The following is a 21,439-nucleotide window of genomic DNA, read 5'->3' as shown; positions in this document are numbered from 1 at the left end:
GGTCAACCTACGATTGACACGCACTGCAACAATCTGTTATTACCTTACTACCCCCCACCTTCTCTCTCCCCCAAATTGAAATTTCGTCTTCACTTTAACGTCTCCTTCTCCCTTTTCAATTATATTCTTATTACTTCTCCTACATCTCATTCTCATCCTCGTCGTCTTCTATGCACCTGCGCGTGCGCGACACCATTTTCGTAATTTCTCATTACCCCAAAAGTGGTGGTATGACTAAGATTGTTCCGCTATGAAACGCCACATCAACCAAAACGTACCTCTCACGGTCACGTGTCTCTCATTTAGTGGAGTACATTACAAAGAGTCACTGTGCTTTAATTTATAGAAAGACAAGTATATAAATTAACGGCTGTGATTCACCTGGCTGCCTTTCTTTTACTTTCTCCTTTTGATGGACCAAGCTGAACTAACCTGAAAGTTTTTCTCCACTCTCTCAAACTCACTTTTCATTTCTTCTTTCTTCTTCCCCCAAAAAGCGGGTTTTATTCAGGTATGCTTTTGCTCTTTTAAAGTTTATTTATTTTTGCTTATGTTTATGTTAATTTTATGGTCTTTTTGATTCATAAATGAATCTGATTATTTCTGCAAGATTTGAATTTATGAAGTGGGACTTTTAAAGCTTAATACTTGTTGATTCCATTTTGGCATTTCTTATGTGTTGATTTTAATGTCTAATAGGGTCTGATAACTTGGATTGTAGAAGCTAACTTGTGAAGAAATTTTGTGACTTTTTGTGGAAATCACTTTTGGGAGATTGGGTTCAGGCGTTTTTGAGTTGAAGTTTTATCAGGGGTATTTCCAAAAATAGATGATTATGGACCCAAGTTCAAGGGTGTTCTCAACTTCTGTGAATGGGATCCAATTGAGCAATCAACCCTTACCAGTTTTTCCAAATCAGAATCTTGTTGGTGGAAGATTGGACAATGGTATCTTTGTAGATCATAATTTTAGGGATTATCAGTACTATCAACCCAATTCATCGTCGAATAATGTTGCCTCAGTTTCAAGTGTAAATCATGAGGAAGACTCCCCGGAAGACTGTGATTTTTCAGATGCAGTCTTGAGATACATAAACCAGATGCTTATGGAAGAAGATATGGAGGATAAGACTTACATGCTTCAAGAGTCTTTGGATCTTCAGGCCGCTGAGAAATCGTTCTATGATGTTCTTGGCAAGAAGTACCCTCCTTCCCCTGACCAAAATTTTTCTTATATTGAGCGGAATGAGGAGATTCAGGATAGCTATACCTTTAGAAATTCCCATAATTGTATTAATGGTGGTAGCGATGTGAATAATTACCTTGTTGATAGTAGTTGGATTCAGAATCCAGGTGAATATTTTATGCCTGAATTACAAACTCATCCACTTTCTAGCATATCTCAGTCATCTTATAGTTCTTCAAATAGTGTAATCACAAGTGTGGATGGACTGGTGGATTCTCCAAGCAGTATCCTTCAGATCGCCGATTGGAATAATGAGAGCCAATCCATATGGCAATTCCGGAGGGGCGTTGAGGAGGCTAGTAAATTTCTACCGAATGAAAATGAGTTATTTGTTAATTTTGAGGTTAATCGACTGCTATCTCATCAGCCGAAGGGAGGCTCTAGTGAAGTGGCAGTAAAGGTGGAGAAAAATGATGGGGAAGATTGCTCACCAAATGGATCAAGGGGAAAGAAGAATCTTTACAGAGAGGATACAGATTTAGAAGAAGAGAGGAGCAGCAAGCTGGCAGCAGTTTATCTAGAATCCCCATTGCGATCAGCGATGTTTGATATGGTGTTGCTTTGTAGTTTAGGCAAAGCTCACCCGATGACAGCTCGTCGTGAAGCCTTTAAGAATGCATCAAAAAAAAGTGTGCAGCAGAATGGACAATCAAAAGGATCTAATGGTGGAAAGGGTCGTGGTAAGAAACAAAGTGAGAAAAAAGAGGTGGTGGATTTGAGAACTCTCCTGATTCATTGTGCACAAGCTGTTGCTGCTGATGATCGAAGGAATGCAAATGAATTGCTGAAGCAGATAAGGCAGCATTCTTCTCCTTTTGGGGATGGAAATCAAAGATTGGCTCAATGCTTTGCAGATGGCCTCGAGGCACGCTTGGCAGGGACGGGTAGCCAGATTTACAAAGGCCTTGTTAGTAAGAGAACATCAGCTGCTGATATATTGAAAGCTTATTACCTGTATCTTGCTTGCTGCCCTTTCAGAAAGATCTCCAATTTTACCGCAAACAAGACAATAAGGAACTTGGCAGAAAACTCAACAAGACTTCATATCATAGACTTTGGTATTCTTTATGGTTTCCAGTGGCCCACCTTTTTGCAGCGGATTTCTATGAGACCTGGTGGACCTCCAAAGCTTCGGATTACTGGAATAGAATTTCCCCAACCTGGTTTTCGGCCAGCAGAGGGAGTTGAGGAAACAGGACGTCGCTTAGTGGAATATGCTAAGGAATTCAAGGTGCCTTTTGAGTACCATGCTATAGCAAAAAAATGGGACTGCGTTCAACCTGAGGATCTCAAAATTGATAGGGACGAATTCCTGGTTGTTAATTGCTTGTATCGAGGTAAGAACTTGCTTGATGAAACTGTTGCAGTGGATAGTGCAAGAAATATTTTTCTCAACTTGATAAAGAAGATTAATCCGGATGTTTTCATCCATGGGATTGTCAACGGGGCCTACAATGCACCTTTCTTTGTAACCCGGTTCCGAGAGGCTCTGTTTCATTTCTCTGCAATGTTTGATATACTTGAAACTATTGTACCCTGTGAAGATCGTGAGAGGATGCTGATTGAGAAAGAGATCTTTGGCCGGGAGGCCTTGAATGTTATAGCTTGTGAGGGCTGGGAGAGAGTTGAGAGGCCAGAGACTTACAAGCAGTGGCAAGTCCGAAACCTTAGGGCTGGGTTTGTTCAGATTCCTTTAGAACGGGAGATAGTGACGGGGGCAATACAAAGAGTGAGATCCTTTTACCATAAAGATTTTATAATTGATGAAGACAGCCGGTGGCTTTTGCAAGGATGGAAGGGAAGAATCATCTATGCACTTTCTGCTTGGAAACCTGCGTAGTGATCTTGCATTTGTGATAACTTGAGCCTGGATTCGGTCTCTCACTTTTATGTTGCTCTAAGTGAGAAAATATGACAACCTCAGGTAAGATTTTCTCTTCTGTTCTCATTTTAAGTCATTCAGTCTATCTTATGTTACTGTAAAACAAGATGAGTAATTTTTTGTATACTGGCAGGTATATGTGGTGGCTGGATATTAAAGTACTGAAAAAATAAAGTTTTCCTAGTTCACTTCTACACAGTTGGAGAACCAGAACATGTATAATTTTCTTACTGATAATGTTGTGTTTTGGCTGAGCTCAATCACTGTTAACTTAGTAAGCTCAAGTGTAAAAAATGCACGCTATCATTTTCCAAATTAACATGTAGAGGAAATTGTATGACAGAATTTTATATGAAGCTCAACTTCTTCTCAAATTCTCAATTGTTATTCCAGGAGCTGTGTATGTACTGAACCCCTTTTATCTTTGTAATTCTTTGCCACATGGACCATTGCACCAATATATATGTATGTATATATGTATGTATGTATGTAGTCTGGATATGTATGTATGTATCGGGAACTTCTAAACGACATGACAGAGATCAAAACCATGATGCCACAGGGAAGAGACTGATGTCACTGATCTTTCAAAATAGAAAAGAATCATCTTTAGGCAAACAAAAGTGACCTTTCACTCCCCCTACCAGACACTATAGATACCATAGAGAGAGAGAGAGAGAGCTTTCAGTCAGCTTCTACTTCAAGACATAAAATAACATTAAATGTATAAATTGTGATAGCTACAATCTTGGCGTGCCTAACTGTAAACCAGTCCACCTGCAAGGTGCACGGGTGTTCCCCAAGTGCAATGACAACATATCCCAATATCATTGAGTGCGGGCCTTCAATTACCCTTTAAAGTAAATAATATAATATTAACCGCTGACCTTTCGGCTTTTGCTTCATACTACGTAATTGTTGGGCTGCTGAAAGGTTCCAACCAAGTGATCGATGCAAATTTCTCCTATTCAATAATCTATTTACATGTTGTGGGGTGGGGTCTACAAGTGGCGTATAGTATACTTTAAAAGTTTAAACTCGCAAAGAGGAAAGGTCCAAAGATTTATGGGTATTAAAAAAGAAAAAAAAAAATGTCCTGACACCTCAAGCACCCTTGCTGTTCAATTCTTTATAAATGTTACTTATTGTTTATTAGTTTTGAGTTGTGGTTTATTGTGCCATTTAACAACCACTATACAAGAAAACAAGAATCAAGACGAAGTCTCCCATAACTTAAAAAATAAGGTTGCCCACTTAAAAATTGGTGCCACATTCCAGAGACATCTTGTAGTTATTGGAGCTTGAGCTGATAGTGGAGGTCTTGGAGATATTATTCGGATAATCCCACTACATTATTCATTAATTCATCCTCGTCTACCTGAAGAAACCAATCACATGGCAACTTCGGCTAAGCTGTTGTTCCTGTCGGGACCATTCCAAATTTTGATTCCTATTTCATTTATTCATGTTAGATACAAATAATAATGGATTAATGGATGATGATACAGCAGTGATGAAGACACACTGTGTCACAAATATCAGAATAGGAATTTCAAGTGGAAATGAATGGACTCAAATTTTGCATATTAACAAACTGCTGCTCCCTGCAAATTGATAGTGATATATATTATTCAGAGCACCTTCCTAATGGAAAAGATACCTCAATTTAGTTTCCCTTTTCTAACAAAGGTAGTGTTTCTGTTTCTTTCCCTATGAGATTCGCATAAATATTTTATACTATGAATACACAAAATGCATAATCTTAAAGGGAATCCGACCGTGAAAAAGTAGGACAGTTAGATATATAAGAAAAGATGAGGTAGACAAGCAATTCTATCAACTTGGAGCTGGCATAATCAGATGATTGGTCAGGATAGTTTCAAGATATTACAAGTTTGCAACTTCTCATGATTTGACTGAGAGGCACCCCAAACCTAACCATATCTAAACCACAAAGTCAGATTACCAATATAATATATTTACTCGTGGGAGAATTGATCTTTACTTACGTATTTGTATTGCAATATGGGATTTTTATATACACCCCTTTGGTTGAAAAATATGATAAGATCAAACGGTCAAATCTTTTTAAAGTCACCTTCTTAGTTTATTACATCTCACACGTTTCATTACCAAAATTGTGTGGTCAAAGTTTTGAACGTGTAAAGGAAGGTAAAAATGCAGAGAAGTTTTCTTACACATGAAAGAAACACTCTTAACAAAGGAACTATATTACACTTCTAGCACTATTTTACCTAACATATTTTGACCATCTCTAGCAGAAGAATGCTTATCTAAATAGTTATTTAAAGTTGGGCCAAAAGTCCAAAAGAGGTTTATAATAGTATCCCTCTATAAGAAAGAGAAGGTTTATTGCTTGAACATTACAGATGCAGGAGAATTGGCTCTACATCAGTGATAGACGCATAAATTAAAAGCCAGCTTCAATCACTTCTTGCATAAAATCCATAGTTATAGACCACAATATAAATTGTGTTCTTTAAGGGAACAAACCTTAGACGAAAAACACCCTCTCCACCATCTAACAAGTAATATACCATGCAACAATAGCACGAATTATGTTGCAAAAGCCGCCTTCTCCAGCTTTTATTGCAATCTTGGTGCTACAAACTTTATATGTCTGGGTTAATGTTCCTACATCTTGAGTCTGCGACAACAAAATTACCAGTCAAATTGTAACTTGTGCTATCCTTTAACGAGGAAGATTAATAATGTCCTAACTTTGTCTAATTGAACCATCTAGACAAGAGACTCACAATGCAGTGACTATAAGTTGAGTGTATCCCAAAGCAGAGAAGATTATGTGATTTTAGTTTCAACCAAGGATGTTATCACCAAATTTGATGTTGACAACATGCTCAAGCTTCATCAGGCTCCACCATCCATTGTTGAATCCTATACACTTCAATATTGAAACTATTTGATGCCAGCAAATGAAGGACATTACATGTCCATATCAATGCACTGCATTTTTAGTAATTTCCTCTCTTGGGAGACTTGAGATCACAGAGTCAATGCATTTGAAAACTAGAAGCTTCCAAGATAAATAGACCATTAATCAAAGCCTCAAAAATTATCAACTAAATCCAATAGTTCAACGATTATGTCTTTCACTCTCCAACATCAAAACCTTAATGTCAGTAGCTAAAGAACGTTATATGTCCATATTTAAAGTAATTCAATTTTATATTATTTTCTCCTTTTGGGTTGGGAAACTGGGATTGAAAAGTTAATAATATTGTAAAATAGAAGCTTCAATGCCAATATACCATTACCCTACAACCCAAAACACTTGAAAATTATTAAATAAATCTAATACTTATACAACTTTTTGGTGCTTAATAAAATAATAATTAAGCTACATTATAATGACTGAGTTTTCAGTTTCTTCCTGTTTGCAGATTAGAAAAAATTATTAATTGGAATTTATCATTTGCGAAGATACTAGAGGGTGTTTATAGAAGTTTGCAAAGTTATATCCAGAACATTCATTGGATTATTATAAATAACAATTGGAATAAAGTAGTAACTATCCAGGAAGTAAGTTGTGAAGGCAAGGGACAACTGAACAATAACCTTGAGCAGAACAGTGTTATTACAAAATTTCTATATTCAGAAAACATAGAACATTAAGATATATCCATTGTACTATTGTATCAACTATCAACATATAAGCAGTTTAAGCCAATTACTTATCTAAGGAAACAAAAGTTATATGTATTTGTTTTCCAAATGACAATGTGAAGTACCTTTAGATTGGCAGCCATAAGAGTAAATGGTCTCATACTTCAGGTGGAGGTTCCTCATCAAACCACCGCGGAGGATCAAATCCAGACCCGCCTAAAGATAGACAAAACAGTTCGTATGTGATTAAAACAGCTTACATCATAAGGAAGTGACAAGAATGCTAATTTTGACAACAAACACGGCTAAAAATACAAAGGGCAATATAACTACATGTTTGATAATTGATATAACCATTCCAAGAGGCTTTAAATGCTTGATAATAAACAAGAATGAGAAGAAAAAAAAATAGTGTATACCAAGGGGATTGCAACGACAGAGACGCCACGCAGTCAAGACGGTGCCCTTTACAACTCCATATTTCTTATAAGCTTGCATTGAATACTCGCTACACGTTGGTACATATCTACAACTCTTTGGCAAAATTGGTGAGATTTCCCCTATTATTATCAGAACCCAATTCATTTGACAATCTCTCGATTTCATTTCAGTGTATTAAATAACAAAATCACAATAGAAATTCAAAAATAATGAGAAAAGAACAGACTTACGTTTGTAAAATCTAAGCATAGATAGTGCAGCTTTAACGCCTACATTATTCACTTCGTTATCTGATTTAACATTCATAACCCATCAAATTTTCACAATCAAAAAATAAAAAATTTAAACTTTTTGAGAGAGAGCGACAGAGACCTTGTGGAGCCTTTTGGTCCGAGTCCGAGCTCAATCCATTCACGGTTAGGCTACAATAGCTTTTACTTTTCGTGGGAATGAAAAAACTGCAACGATCGTTTTGATTTTTACGGTGATATTTGAGGGGATTGAAACTAGGGTTTTGGAACTGAAGCTCGGTACAGAAGGGTTTATGGAGGTCGAGAGACAGAACAACTGCCATTTTTTAACTGTCAAAGTGAGCTGTTGAGGTCGCTGGCATTTACCGGATATTTTAGTACTTAAGGTGGTGAAACGACCTCGTTTAAAACCAACCCCCACAAAATTTATACAAATTTGATGTAAAATGACTATTTTAACTTTTATTTTTTTATTTATTTGTATGACTTAATTGTAAACATAATATTAGTCAAACTATGAGGATATATAACTTTTATTTTCCTTATTCAAAAGAACATATTTTTTTTTTTAGGGGTTGAGATTTTTAACTTAAATTTTCTAAAAATTTTACTTAAATTTTTGGCTCTAAATTTAGTACAATGCAATGGTGTATGATGTAATGACTTCAAACTCTTAACACTTTAGTTTATAAACACACTTTCTCATTTTGCTCTTACTCTTTCTTAGAAATTTCATCTATGTCCCTTAGTCAATTACCATAATGCCCTCATTTTTAATACATTCTCTATAAAATTTTATCTCTTTTCACTCCCCACTTTTTCAACTAATTTTGAGTGAAAAGACCATTTTACCCTTAATGCAAGTTTAAGGCATTTTCTTCATATTCTCTTAAAATCACTTTAACAAAAATTAACTAAGGGCTATAAAAACATAAATTAAATCATGTACCTCCATGCCGGGCGTTACATAGGAGATGGTGAGCTAACTCCAAATTCATTCTCACGTCCATTAATCTATAGGATTGCAAAATATCCGTGGTCAGCAATTTGTGTCTCGATCAATGTTCTAAAAACTGGACCGGACTATGACCCGTTCAAGGGTCCGGTTTTCGGTTTGACTGGTTAGATCGGTCGATTGGACCGTATTCTGTAAAAAAAATTTAGTCCCTAAAGGTTTGAAATTCATCAAAAACATCCCTATAATACTCCCTTAAGGTTTGAAATTTGTCCAAAACATCCCTGTCGCGCGAAGAGACAGGTGATAGTGGCGGCAGCGACGATCGACGGCTAATCGAGATTTGGAATCATGGGGCTTTTGATGTACAGGTGCCGGCGAATTTGATGGTGGTGCTAGGGAGTTCCATCGGCGCTGGAATCAACAAAAGAAATCCAACGGTGGTGTAAAATTTAGGTGGACGGCGAGTGACGAAGGCTGGACGAAGGCGACTGAAAATGGCTGGGTTTTGTCGTGGAGATGTCGTCCAGTCTAATGGTCGTGTTTTCGCCCTCGAACGATGCCAGAATCCGATGGGATTGAGCTGCGATTGGACCGCGATTCGGCACTATTTCGGCTGTCCAACTGCGGTCCAATCCGGTTTAAATCAAAATAACGGTTTTTTATATATACTGGACCGGATTTGCCGCCGGTTATCGGTCCGATCGGACGGCCTAGTCCGATTTTCAGAACATTGGTCTCGATTATGCCAAAATTTTAAATTAAAAGATCCTCATCCTTGAAGGTAACTTGATTATTATTTAAAAAAATTGGAGGTAATTTTACAACTTTTGTTCTAATGCAATTTAGTAATTTAGAAGTTGCTAAGCTGGTATGAAAATAAGTTACAATAAGTTCTCTGATGTCCATTATATCAATGATCAAGAATTTACATTGCAAATTTGTTTTAAATATTAGNTACTGAGCATTAGTTGTGCTCACCCCGTTGTTTTTCTATACTTTTGCAGGTTCCAGTTGAGTACACGGTCAGATGGACGTCAGCGGGCGAGGGAGAGTAGTTACACTGTCCACCACACTCTTGAGAACTTTTGTAAATGATACTAACTTTATGTAAAGAATATGTATATTAAATGAAAGAAAATTTTTTGGCCTAACTATTTTTATTAGTGTACCTTTATTTTGTTGTATGTGTTTTTTTTATGAGTATAGTAGTATAAAGCAGTTATTACACGCAGCCAACCACCAGAAAGGCCAGAAATGGCAGTCGTGCGCCTACATAGCCATTTCCAACTAGAGATCTGGCCGGAAATGGCCAGATGTCATCGATCTGGCTGTTAACGGCCAAGTCTGTGGTCGTCAACGGCCATCGATCTGGTCGTTGACGGCCAGTTCTGTCATGATCTGGCCATTTCTAGCCAGAGCCATTTCCTGCCTTCCGTGCGCCGTTAAGTTGTCAACTGCTGGCAACCGACAGTGGCTGGGTTGGTGGGGGTGCTTTGTTGATTTTTTAAACTTTTATTATGTGGTTGTTTTTGCTAAGTTTTTAAATGCAAAGGGGGTTATCTAATCCAAATAATAATCAATATTAAAAAATAATATAATAATAATATTTAATTAGAAGATAATTATATAATTTAAATAACATACCCACCAATTTATTCAAACTAACCAAACACATTTTCCTAAAGGTCTGCTTGGGAGTTTCATGGTAGCGGTTATGAGGGTAAACCACTGTAGCGGTTTTGAGGGTAAACCATCGTAGCGGTTTTGATGGGTTTTTAGTAGCCGTTTTTAAAACACCCAACCTGTGCTTGGGAGTTTATTTTTTGGCGGTTCAAATAGTTTTTTAAAATGATAAATTTACATATATACCCATAAAAATACTCCAACTCTAACTAGTACTTTGGAGTTTTGTTTTTTTCAATTATAAGGTAAGAGTTCTTTATTTGTTTTCTACTTATTAGTATTTTATAACTTCAAATGTGATAAAGTTTTCTTATCATTCTTCGCCATTTTTTGCAGCATCTAGAATGATTGAAAAATTGTACCTCTACTTCTCCAAGAAAGCATCTAGAAATGAGATTTTAATAATTTTTTATTTTTATTTTTTATGATTGCTTAAAATTGTTTTATATTTAATATGGTTGAAGCCTTGCATAATATGATTATTATTATTATTTTTTTGGATGTAATTGGGATAGTTTTATAGTGGATAGGGTATTTGTGGAATAAAATTTTAAAACCAACCAAAACACCCCGATTTGGAGTGTTTTATAAACCCCTCAAAAATACACTATACTGATTCTGAGGGGTTTTTGAGCCAGTCAAAACTAATGCATAAAAAATCTGACAAGTAATGGTTTAAAAACACCTCAAAACCAGTCTAATTAAAAACCCCTCAAAACCAGTGAAAAAAAACTCCCAAGCAGACCCTAAAGATTCCTAGTAATCTTTAAGGTAATCTAACTTTCTAGTAGTCTAACATTCCCTGAGCCAAACGCCCCTAAAAGGTTTTGAGGTCAAGTCTCTCTTCTTTGGTTGTTAATAAGGATAACCATAAAATTTTTATTCGACTTGTAATTCTAGAGTTCTAAGGGATAAATTGAGGTGCACATAAACTGACTCGGATAACCCGGCTATTACAAAAAAAAAAAAAAAAATTGATTTTTCTGACCAATCCAATCAACCTACGATGCAAAACAATGTTCCAGAAAACATAAGAAACAAGTAATAGAATACCAGGTCATCAAACTAGAAAGCAAAATAATACTACCTGTTCAGGATATGCCCCATCTTCAAAATAGAACTCAGGCCTCCACCTTGGCTTGATCAAAACCAGGTTTCATCTTTGTACAGCACCGTGAAATTACCAAGCATCAATGCCTTGGATTCAGGAATGATGCTCAACTTCCCTAATATCCCCAACAAAACATCATCTGCCCCGCCAATGTTCCCCTTGCTCTCTTCAGTCCTGACCACAGACCTCTAGCAACATAGTGGTCTGATCTCTCCTTAAGTTTCTTATATACTATTTGGCCTGCCACAACCAAGAATTCAAAAAAAAAGAAAAAAAAAACCAACAATCCATCCCATTGTCAAAAAAAATAAGAGCATGCATAACTCCTATCACTTCCGTGGAGATGGCAAAAGCAATGATATAAAGAATATATTGAATACTTTAACCTTGCTTTCAATTAAAGTATGCAGAACATACAACACTAAAATTTCATGTAATAGGCATAAAGCATCATATAATGGCCATTCATCATCTTCTCCAAATTGAATGCTATATTGTTTTTAAGGCGTTAATCACAAAAACAACAGCCTCATTTCTAAGGATGTAAAATGAGTACAAAGTGAATTCTTTTCGTTTTCACAATAGACAAAACAGAAATTATATGACATAGAGTTAAAAACACAAATTTCTCATGTCCAATTAAGCTTTGAAAACCATACCATATGGTAACAAACACAAAGCCTCAATTCAAAACCAAAAAAAAAAAAAAAACCCTAAACCTCGAAATCTAAAAATCCAAAATTTCGCATCACAAAAACCAAAAACATGATTAGCTAAATGGTAATTCAGTAATCTAGATATATTTAAAAAAAAAAAAAAAACTCAAGATTCTACTTGACATCTTCGTTTAGCTTATGAAATGGACTAAAACAGATAAAATAAAACGGGAGAAGAAAATACCAGTTCTACCGCCAGCACCAGTAACAAGAACAGTACTCTTAGACAAATCAGCCATTGATACTATTGTCACCACTCCTGCTCTCCTAGAACAACACTTTCTGCTTCTTTTCGTTACAATTGATGAAAAATAGCAGAGTGATATGGAGAGAAGAAGATTCTGGAAACGAAAGCTTTGTAGTAACGGTATTGTGATGCCACCGACTACATTTATTACTGCATTGACCAAAGGTTTTGATGAGGATATAAATGGGACACGTGTAACCGTAGCCATGATAAAGACTAGTTGGTTGGACTGATTTCCATCCGGCGTCGGTCACCGTAGCTAAAGTCGCGAAGCCGATAGAAAAAAATAAACCCGCTTTGGCTTTAATTTCCTAGCCGTTAATGAGTTTGGTGGGTGGTTAGCCGTTCGTTTCTTATCATCTTCTCTCATCTGTTACCTTATCTTATCTCCATTACAATTCTATCTTACTCTCTTTTTACCACGCGCTTCTACACAATTTACGTAGTAGTTTTTTCTATCAAATCATAAGCGGGATTCCCGTTTTACTTTACACAATCCCATCACAAGTAACGTAAACTCCTATTGGCGTTTGGTAGAGGGTACCGTGAGATTACTTAGATTATGTTATTTTATATTTTTAATTATCATGTTTGATGGTTAATAATATAAGATTTCGATAATTTTTAAATACTAATAATATTACTGTTAGTAATATTTAAGTAATCTTATTACTCAATTTTTTTAGGATTATTACTTTTATCCTTTATTAATAAATTTTGAGACAATAATACCCTTATTTTTAAATTTATTTCCATAATATGCTTTTACTATTTCACCTCATTAATTAACTTTTGGGACAAAATTATTCTTGAATTCAAAATAAATTGCAGCCCACTCAAGTCACCAACCACCACCACTCACCTGCCGTCGGCAACCACTGCCGCAATGTAACGCCCCACTCGAGTACGTAGCTAATGTCTCTTACTTTACTCTTGTTTGACTTAGAATATTGTTAATATGGTTTGGTTGCCCTGAAATTGTAGAGACTTGGTGGATTGGGGTTACTGTCTTCGCCGGGGCGAAGAAGAATCGTTGCCGCGGCGATGAGGCCTTGCAACCCACGGTGTAGGTTCTGTGAAGTTTCGCCGGGTGAAGAAATAGTCTTCGCCGCGGCGACGAGCCTAACAAAAAGTTAATGAAGTTTCTAGAGAATTCTTCCTTTGGGGCACAATGACCATTCTACCCCTAATTAGCAAAAGTGGGGAGTGAAATGTAAGGAAATTGCATGGAGAATAGTTTAATTGGTGGTGCAATTGTAAAAATTAAAGCCAAAAGTATTCTAAAGAAAGAGTGAGGGTAAAATGGGAAGAATGGAGAAAATATGAGATAATAAGGGTTCAACTTTAGAAACCCATTCATTCATCTTCTTCCACCCCTCATTCATTCTCCATTTCCTCTCAATTTCTCCTTCAAGCTTTCAAGGATTTTGAAGGGTTTTTAGTTAGATCTTGGTAGAGAATTGATCTAAGTCATCCTAAGGTAAGATTTCTTACTCATATGTGAATTTTACCCATAAAGGTTGGAGGTCTTAATGTTTATTGTTTTAAGGTGTAGAGAAAGTCTTCTACTAAAGGAAAAGGGAAGTGTTAGTGGAATCACACATCACAAGTAAGTAAATCCCAACCCAAGTTGAGATTTGAGAATTCTTTGATTAGAGATTTAATAGAAATGATGTATGCATGTTTTATGTAGTTATTGACAAATTGATAGAGATATATGTCTACTTGTTGAGAAATTAATTGAGATAAGTTTCATGTTGAGTTTGTGGGATACTTTTCCTTATAAGAAGTTGGAGTGTGATGATTGAGAAGAAATTAATGAGTTTGAGTATATAGTTTGGAGTTCCAATTTTGATGGAATGAGTTGTAGTTAGAGAAGAGTTTTTATATGCACATGAGTTGTTTGATGAAATGCCTAAGAGAAGCATGAGAATGAGTTATGAACCTTACTTATTGCAACATTGCAAATTGCATTTCCTACGTGCATTAATGACATGAACCATCCATATGCATTAATTGTGCATTGAGAAGTAGCTTGAGAAAGAGTAGAGAATTACTCTAAGAGTTAAGCTACATTATGATAAGTAGCTAGAGAACAGTAGAACCTTGTGCACAAGCTACTCTAAGAGCTAAAGAAGAGAATAGAGTAAGTTGTGCGATGGGGAACCCGTGAGTGATGAGTAGAGTCACGAGAGTGGTACTTTGTGATCCCAGTCGTGCCCCGGTAAGATGGGGCCGTGACCGTCAGTAGAGTGGAACATGAGATTCCAACCATGTCCTCGGTAAGAAAGGGCCGTGACATCAAGAGATATGAGAAAGAAGTCACTCACATGGCCAGGTTCCGAATCCATGCATGACCAAATCTGATCGGTAGAGAAATGAGCAGAAGTCACTAGAGTGGTAGCGCCCAGCCGTGCCTCCGGTCAGATGAGGCCGTGACATTCCAATGAGTGAGAATGAGAAACAAAGGAGAAAGAACGAAAGAGAAAAAGGTAAAGTCACGAAGAGCAGTTGAGTTCCCGGCCGTGCCTCCGGTAAATGAGGCCATACATACACCAGAGGGTGTATAGCAAAGAATATGAGAAACAGAAACAAAAGAGAACAGATGAGAAAAGAATAGTGTAAGAAAGAATTAAGAGAATGTGTTACGGGATAGACAATTAAGAGAATGTGTTACGGGGATAGACAAGTAGAGATTTACTTTATTAATAAATATTACTAAATTACTCTCTATTATTTATTTTAACACCTAAAATTTAACATAAGAGAAATTTTTATTATTTCTTAAGCCTAAAGAAGATTTTTGTTTTTTATCATACTTTCAACAGGATTAATGTGATTAACTCTATTTAAAAATTTTTAAAATATATATGGTAAAATAATTATATTATCTAGTTAAAATATGGTTTAAGAATATTTTATATTTAAATTTTATTTGCATAGGTAGATGTTCAATTAAATGATTAATGACATATTATAGATTGTTTGTGTTAGGAGATTATGTAGCGAAAAACATACATTCGAGATAAATAATATAGGAATAAAATCATACCACATAAAGAGACACATTATTTACGTGATTCGACATAGCCCGCCTACGTCCACGGATGAGAAAAATCCACTATAGTTTCATAAACACGGTATACAATATCATAAATCTAATACATCAAACAGAACGGAAACATCATAGTTTTTAATCACGCTCAACCCAATATCTAGAGTGAAAACGATCTCGATTTCTAAGACACTCTTCCCATGGTGTTTAATAACTCTTAAATCAAATACTCTATGTTCTCTTATTTTCTCATAATCTTGAATTTGTTCTCAACTTTATATTTATAGGTAGGATATGAGATATTCTATTCTCAATAGGATTCATATTTCAATTCTTAATTTCAATTCTTAATTGGACTCTCATATTTCTATTCCTATTTAAAATTGTATTTTTTATTAAATAGTTTTTTTAAAGACATACAATTTCACGAAGAAAAAAAAAAGAAAACGAGCCATAAATATCCCAACAATAAAACTTTCAGTAATCAGAGTAGTCAATAATTGATAGTTTAATAAATCCTAAGCTTCTTTACCCTAATCAATAAAACGTATTACAATCCGCATATAATAAAATTGACAGTCACCTTACATATAAACTCAGACGGCCAATGACATCGTCCTTCAACACAACTAAGGCCACTGAGAATCAAAAACGAGTGGTGATTTGGGAGAAAAGAGCCTTAAAGTCCTTGGTCGGAGTACCCGTGCCCTCAGGCTTTGAGGCCAAATCAAATGCCTTAAATTTCGCCTCCTCAAACTGCAGTGCCTGTTGACAAGAAGAAGAAAAATTGCATGTAAATAACCACTCACATAACTCAGGATTGTAATAAAAGACACGATCAATGCAAGTTTGGCCAAATGAATCAGGTAAAAAGCATTCTTACACAGTGGTAATTATTTATTTTGAACAGTACCTGAATGCATACTTCAGCAACATCGGCCCTGGCAATTGTTCTAGTTTCTGTCTGAAGAAGCTCATCATCTTTACCAACAATTAATTCTCGGATACCACCTTCTTTATCTTGAAGGCCTCCAGCCCTAATTCACCAGAAAGCCAATGTTAGATTTTAAATTTGAAATAACTAATTCACAGAGGAACACTAAGATGTTTCTTTATAAGTTCTCTCTATAAGTGGAGGTTTCACTTCACTCAACACTATCCATGTGAGTTGGTTCTGATTTGAGTTCAACCTGAACCAGTCTAACATGGGTTGTGGGATCATCAAAAGTTCTAATCTCAATTTTTTTTTTTTTTTTTTCGGAGACCAAGTGATGTTAGCAATGCAAAGTTTCAAGAAATTAGACATAATTAATGTATCTTTGAAGCACCTCAATTTGGAAAAGTTATGGTCAGATCATAAAACAGAATAACCAAATTCCTTTTATGTTGGCAAATTGTAATTGATATTACTTATACCTACAGACTACAGTGCCATATGCAATGTGAATTGGGTATTTAATAAGGTGCTTTTAATGCATTTATAAAGAAAAAAAGTTTTTAGAAAATGAAATGTCTGTATTAATCTTTCCCTATACTTGTTCTCACAAAAATGCTTCCATAGGAACTAGTCAGCCAATTATATAGAATCAATTATAACAACAAATGATAGAATACTAAACATGAACTAGAATGTGAAAACGTGAATACCTTATAATTGTGTATGGGATACCAGAATCAGCCAAGTACTGCTCCGCCTTTCTTTTCCAAACCTGCAACAAACCAAAGATGATAAAGTTGTCTTAAATGCATTTACTCACTTATATGCTGTTCAGAAAAGATATGGGGAAAACTAACAAATGATAGAAGAAACAACGGAATGAATTCAAACGAAAAAAAACCAAATACTGAAAATAAAATGCAAACGAATTTCACAAAGAAACAAGACCAAACAAGTGGGAATGGGAAATTAATCAAAAAGCATACAAGAAAAGATTACAGACCAATATATTCCCGTTTCCCAAGCTGTTCAAGGGATGATTTGGGTTTGTTGCTCCCATAGACCCAACCAACACAATTTGCTTCACTCCGGCAGCCTTAGCTGTTCGTCAGAAATGTGTCAGCAACACTAAAACATGTATTATCTTTGACAAAAATTGTACTTGAATCGATGAAAGGAAAGAACATAGATACTCACCAGCATCTATTTGATTTTTCTGACCAATCCAATCAACCTACGATGCAAAACAATGTTCCAGAAAACATAAGAAACAAGTAATAGAATACCAAGGTCATCAAACTAGAAAAGGCATAAATACTACCTGTTCAGGATATGCTCCATCTTCAAAATAGAACTCAGGCCTTCCACCTTGGCTTGGATCAAAATCAGGTTTCATCTTTGGTACAGCACTCGTGAGAATTACCAGAGCATCAATGCCTTGGATTGCAGGAATGATGCTATCAACTTCCCTAATATCCCCAACAAGAACATCATCTGCCCCGCCAATGTTCCCCTTGCTCTCTTCAGTCCTGACCAGACCTCTAGCAACATAGTGGTCTGATCTCTCCTTAAGTTTCTTATATACTATTTGGCCTGCCACAAGCAAGAATTCAAACAAAAAAAAGAAAAAGAAAAACCAACAATCCATCCCATTGTCAAAAAAAATCAAAGAGCAATGCATAACTTCTATCACTTCCGTGGAGATGGCAAAGAGCAATGATATAAAGAATATATTGAATACTTTAACCTTGCGTTTCAATTAAAGTAATGCAAGAACATACAACACTAAAATTTCATGTAATAACAGGCATAAAGCATCATATAATGGCCATTCAATCATCTTCTCCAAATTGAATAGCTATATTGTTTTTCTTAAGGGCTGTTAATCACAAAAACAACAGCCTCATTTCTAAAAATCGTAAAATGAGTACAAAGTGAATTCTTTTCGTTTTCACAATAGACAAAACAGGAAATTATATGACAATAAGAGTTAAAACAACAAATTTCTCATGTCCAATTAAGCTTTGAAAACCATACCATATGGTAACAAACACAAAGCCTTCAATTCAACACCAAAACAATTTTTTTTTAAAAAAAAAAAAAAAAAAAGAAACCCTAAACCTCGAAATCTAAAAATCCAAAATTTCGCATCACAAAAACCAAAAACATGATTAGCTAAATGGTAATTCAGTAATCTAGATATATTTAAAAAAAAAAAAAATACTCAAGATTCTACTTGTACATCTTCGTTTAGCTTATGAAATGGAATAAAACAGATATAAATAAAAACGGGTGAAGAAAAATACCAGTTCTACCGCCAGCACCAGTAACAAGAACAGTACTCTTAGACAAATCAGCCATTGATACTATTGTCACCCCTCCTGCTCTCCTAGAACAACACTTTCTGCTTCTTTTCGTTACAATTGAGGATGAAAAATAGCTAGAGTGATATGCGAGAGAAGAAGATTCTGGAAACGAAAGCTTTGTAAGTAACGGTATTGATGATGCCACCTGACTACATTTATTACTGCATTGACCAAAGGTTTTTGATGAGGATATAAATGGGACACGTGTAACCGTAGCCATTGATAAAGACTAGTTGGTTGGACTGATTTCCATCCGGCCGTCGGTCACCGTAGCTAAAGTCGCGAAGCCGAAGTAGAAAATAAATAAACCCGCTTTGGCTTTAATTTCCTAGCCGTTAATGAGTTTGGTGGGTGGTTAGCCGTTCGGTTTCTTTATCATCTTCTCTCATCTGTTACCTTATCTTATCTCCAATTACAATTCTATCTTACTCTCTTTTTTACCCCCCCCCCCCCCCCCCGCCCGCTTCTACACAATTTACGTAGTAGTTTTCTAATCAAATCATAAGCGGGATACCGTTTACTTTACACAATCCCATCACAAGTAACGTAAAACTCCTATTGGGCGTTTGGTAGAGGGTACCGTGAGATTACTTAGATTATGTTATTTATATTATTAATTATCAGTTTGATTGTTAAATATATAAGATTTCGATAATTTTTAAATACTAATAATAGTTACTGTTAGTAATATTTAAGGTAATCTTATTAACTCAATTTTTTTAGGTATTATTACAATTTTATCCTTTATTAATAAAATTTGAGACAATAATACCCTTATTTTTAAATTATTTACATAAATATAGCTTTTACTATTTCACCTCAATTAATTAACTTTTGGGAAAAATTATTCTTGATTCAAAATAAATTGCAGCCCACTCAAGTCACCAACCCCATCACCTGCCGTCGGCAACCACTGCCGCAATGTAACGCCCCACTCGAGGTACGTAGCTAATGTCTCTTACTTTACTCTTGTTTGACTTAGAATATTGTTAATATGGTTTGGTTGCCTGAATGTAGAGACTTGGTGGAATTTTGGGGTTACTGTCTTCGCCGGGGCGAAAGAAGAATCGTTGCCGCGGCGATGAGGCCTTGCAACCCACGGTGTAGGTTCTGTGAAGTTTCGCCGGGGTGAAGAAATAGTCTTCGCCGCGGCGACGAGCCTAACAAAAAGTTTAATGAAGTTTCTAGAGAATTCTTCCTTTGGGGCACTGACCATTCTACCCTAATTAGCAGGAAAAGTGGGGAGTGAAATGTAAGGAAATTGCATGGAGAATAGTTTAATTGGTGGTGCAATTGTAAAGAATTAAAAGCCAAAAGTGGAATTCTAAGAAAGAGTGAGGGTAAAATGGGAAAGAATGGAGAAAATTGAGATAATAAGGGTTCAACTTAGAAACCCATTCATTCATCTTCTTCCACCGCTCATTCATTCTCCATTTCCTCTCAATTTCTCCTTCAAGCTTTCAAGGATTTTGAAGGGTTTTTAGTTAGATCTTGGTAGAGAATTGACTAAGTCATCCTAAGGTAAGATTTCTTACTCTAGATGTGAATTTTACCCATAAAGGTGATGAGGTCTTAATGTGTTATTGTTAAGGTGTAGAGAAAAGTCTTCTACTAAAGGAAAAGGGAAGTGTTAGTGGAACATCAACATCACAAGGTAAGTAAATCCCAACCCAAGTTGAGATTTGAGATTCTTTTGATTAGAGATTTAATAGAAATGATGTATGCATGTTTTATGTATGTTATTGACAAATTGAGTAGAGATATATGTCTACTTGTTGAGAAATTAAATTGAGATAAGTATTCATGTTGAGTTTGTGGGATACTTTTCCTTTATAAGAAGTGGGGATGTGTGATGAGTTGAGAAGAATTAGATGAGTTTGAGTATATAGTTTGGAGTTCCAATTTTGGATGGAATAGAGTTGTGTTAGAGAAGAGTTTTATATGCACAGAGTTGTTTGATGAAATGCCTAAGAGAAGCATGAGAATGAGTTATGAACCTTACTTATTGCAACATTGCAAATTGGATTTCCTAGTGCATTAATGGCATGAACCATCCATATGCATTAATTGTGCATTGAGAAGTGTATGAGAAAGAGTAGAGAATTACTCTAGAGTTAAGCTACATTATGAGAAGTAGCTAGAGAAACAGTAGAGAATTGTGCACAAGCTACTCCAAGATAAAGAAGAGAATAGAGTAAGTTGTGCGATGGGGAACCCGTGAGTGATGAGTAGAGTCACGAGAGTGGTATTTGTGATCCCAGTCGTGCCCCCGGTAAGATGGGGCCGTGACCGTCACGTAGAGTGGAACAGAGATTCCAACATGTCCTCGGTAAGAAAGGGCCGTGACATCAAGAGATATAGAGAAAAGATGTACACTCACATGGCCAAGGTTCCGAATCCATGCATGACCAAATCTGATCGGTAGAGAAATGAGCAGAGTCACGTAGAGTGGTAGCGCCCAGCCGTGCCTCCGGTCAGATGAGGCCGTGACATTCCAATGAGTGAGAATGAGAAACAAAGGAATAGAAAGAACAGAAAGAGAAAAAGAGAAAGTCACGAAGAGCAGGTGAGTTCCGGCCGTGCCTCCGGTAAGATGGGCCATGACATACACCAGGGGTGTATAGCAAAGAATATGAGAAACAGAACAGAAAGAGAACAGAGATGAGAAAAGAATAGTGTAAGGAAAGAATTAAGAGAATGTGTTACGGGGATAGACGAATTAGAGAATGTTACGGGGATAGACAAGTAGAGGATTTACTTACTGAGCATTAGTTGTGCTCACCCCGTTGTTTTTCTATACTTGCAGGTTCCAGTTGAGTACACGGTCAGATGGACGTCAGCGGGCGAGGGAGGTAGTTACACTGTCCACCACACTCTTGAGAACTTTGTAAATGATACTAAC

At 36.1% G+C, this 21,439-nt stretch overlaps 3 protein-coding genes across 5 annotated transcripts; 1 reads left to right on the top strand and 2 right to left on the bottom strand.

Annotated features, from left to right (window-relative positions):
- The first annotated feature begins 330 nt into the window (after positions 1-330).
- Positions 331-3,558, top strand: LOC116109279 (scarecrow-like protein 9). The gene is made up of 2 exons (XM_031395508.1): positions 331-511; positions 700-3,558. The coding sequence occupies exon 2, from the start codon at positions 830-832 to the stop codon at positions 3,083-3,085; it is 2,256 nt and encodes a 751-aa protein (XP_031251368.1). The 5' UTR covers positions 331-511; positions 700-829; the 3' UTR covers positions 3,086-3,558.
- Positions 3,559-4,250: 692 nt separating this feature from the next.
- On the bottom strand, positions 4,251-7,831 carry LOC116109298 (UPF0161 protein At3g09310). Of its 3 annotated transcripts, none has more exons than XM_031395538.1 (5): positions 7,586-7,831; positions 7,444-7,503; positions 7,192-7,332; positions 6,898-6,988; positions 4,251-4,577 (listed from the first exon to the last, which is right to left on the bottom strand). In XM_031395538.1, the coding sequence occupies exons 1-4, from the start codon at positions 7,785-7,787 to the stop codon at positions 6,930-6,932; spliced, it is 462 nt and encodes a 153-aa protein (XP_031251398.1). In that variant the 5' UTR covers positions 7,788-7,831; the 3' UTR covers positions 4,251-4,577; positions 6,898-6,929. The 3 variants fall into 3 exon arrangements, with proteins under 3 accessions (XP_031251398.1, XP_031251399.1, XP_031251396.1); XM_031395539.1 differs by having other exon boundaries at positions 4,251-4,549; XM_031395536.1 differs by lacking the exon at positions 4,251-4,577 and having other exon boundaries at positions 6,673-6,988.
- A 7,835-nt stretch (positions 7,832-15,666) lies between these two features.
- On the bottom strand, positions 15,667-18,896 carry LOC116109278 (uncharacterized protein At5g02240). The gene is made up of 7 exons (XM_031395507.1): positions 18,478-18,896; positions 17,493-17,764; positions 17,369-17,405; positions 17,175-17,272; positions 16,882-16,943; positions 16,148-16,271; positions 15,667-15,999 (listed from the first exon to the last, which is right to left on the bottom strand). Exons 1-7 carry the CDS (start codon positions 18,755-18,757, stop codon positions 15,880-15,882), a joined length of 993 nt encoding a protein of 330 aa, XP_031251367.1. The 5' UTR covers positions 18,758-18,896; the 3' UTR covers positions 15,667-15,879.
- Between the last annotated feature and the right edge of the window lie 2,543 nt (positions 18,897-21,439).

The sequence above is a fragment of the Pistacia vera genome, unplaced genomic scaffold (genome assembly GCF_008641045.1).
Source record: "Pistacia vera cultivar Batoury unplaced genomic scaffold, PisVer_v2 Contig577, whole genome shotgun sequence".
Lineage (NCBI taxonomy): Eukaryota > Viridiplantae > Streptophyta > Magnoliopsida > Sapindales > Anacardiaceae > Pistacia > Pistacia vera.
This window is presented reverse-complemented; position numbering and strand designations above follow the sequence as displayed.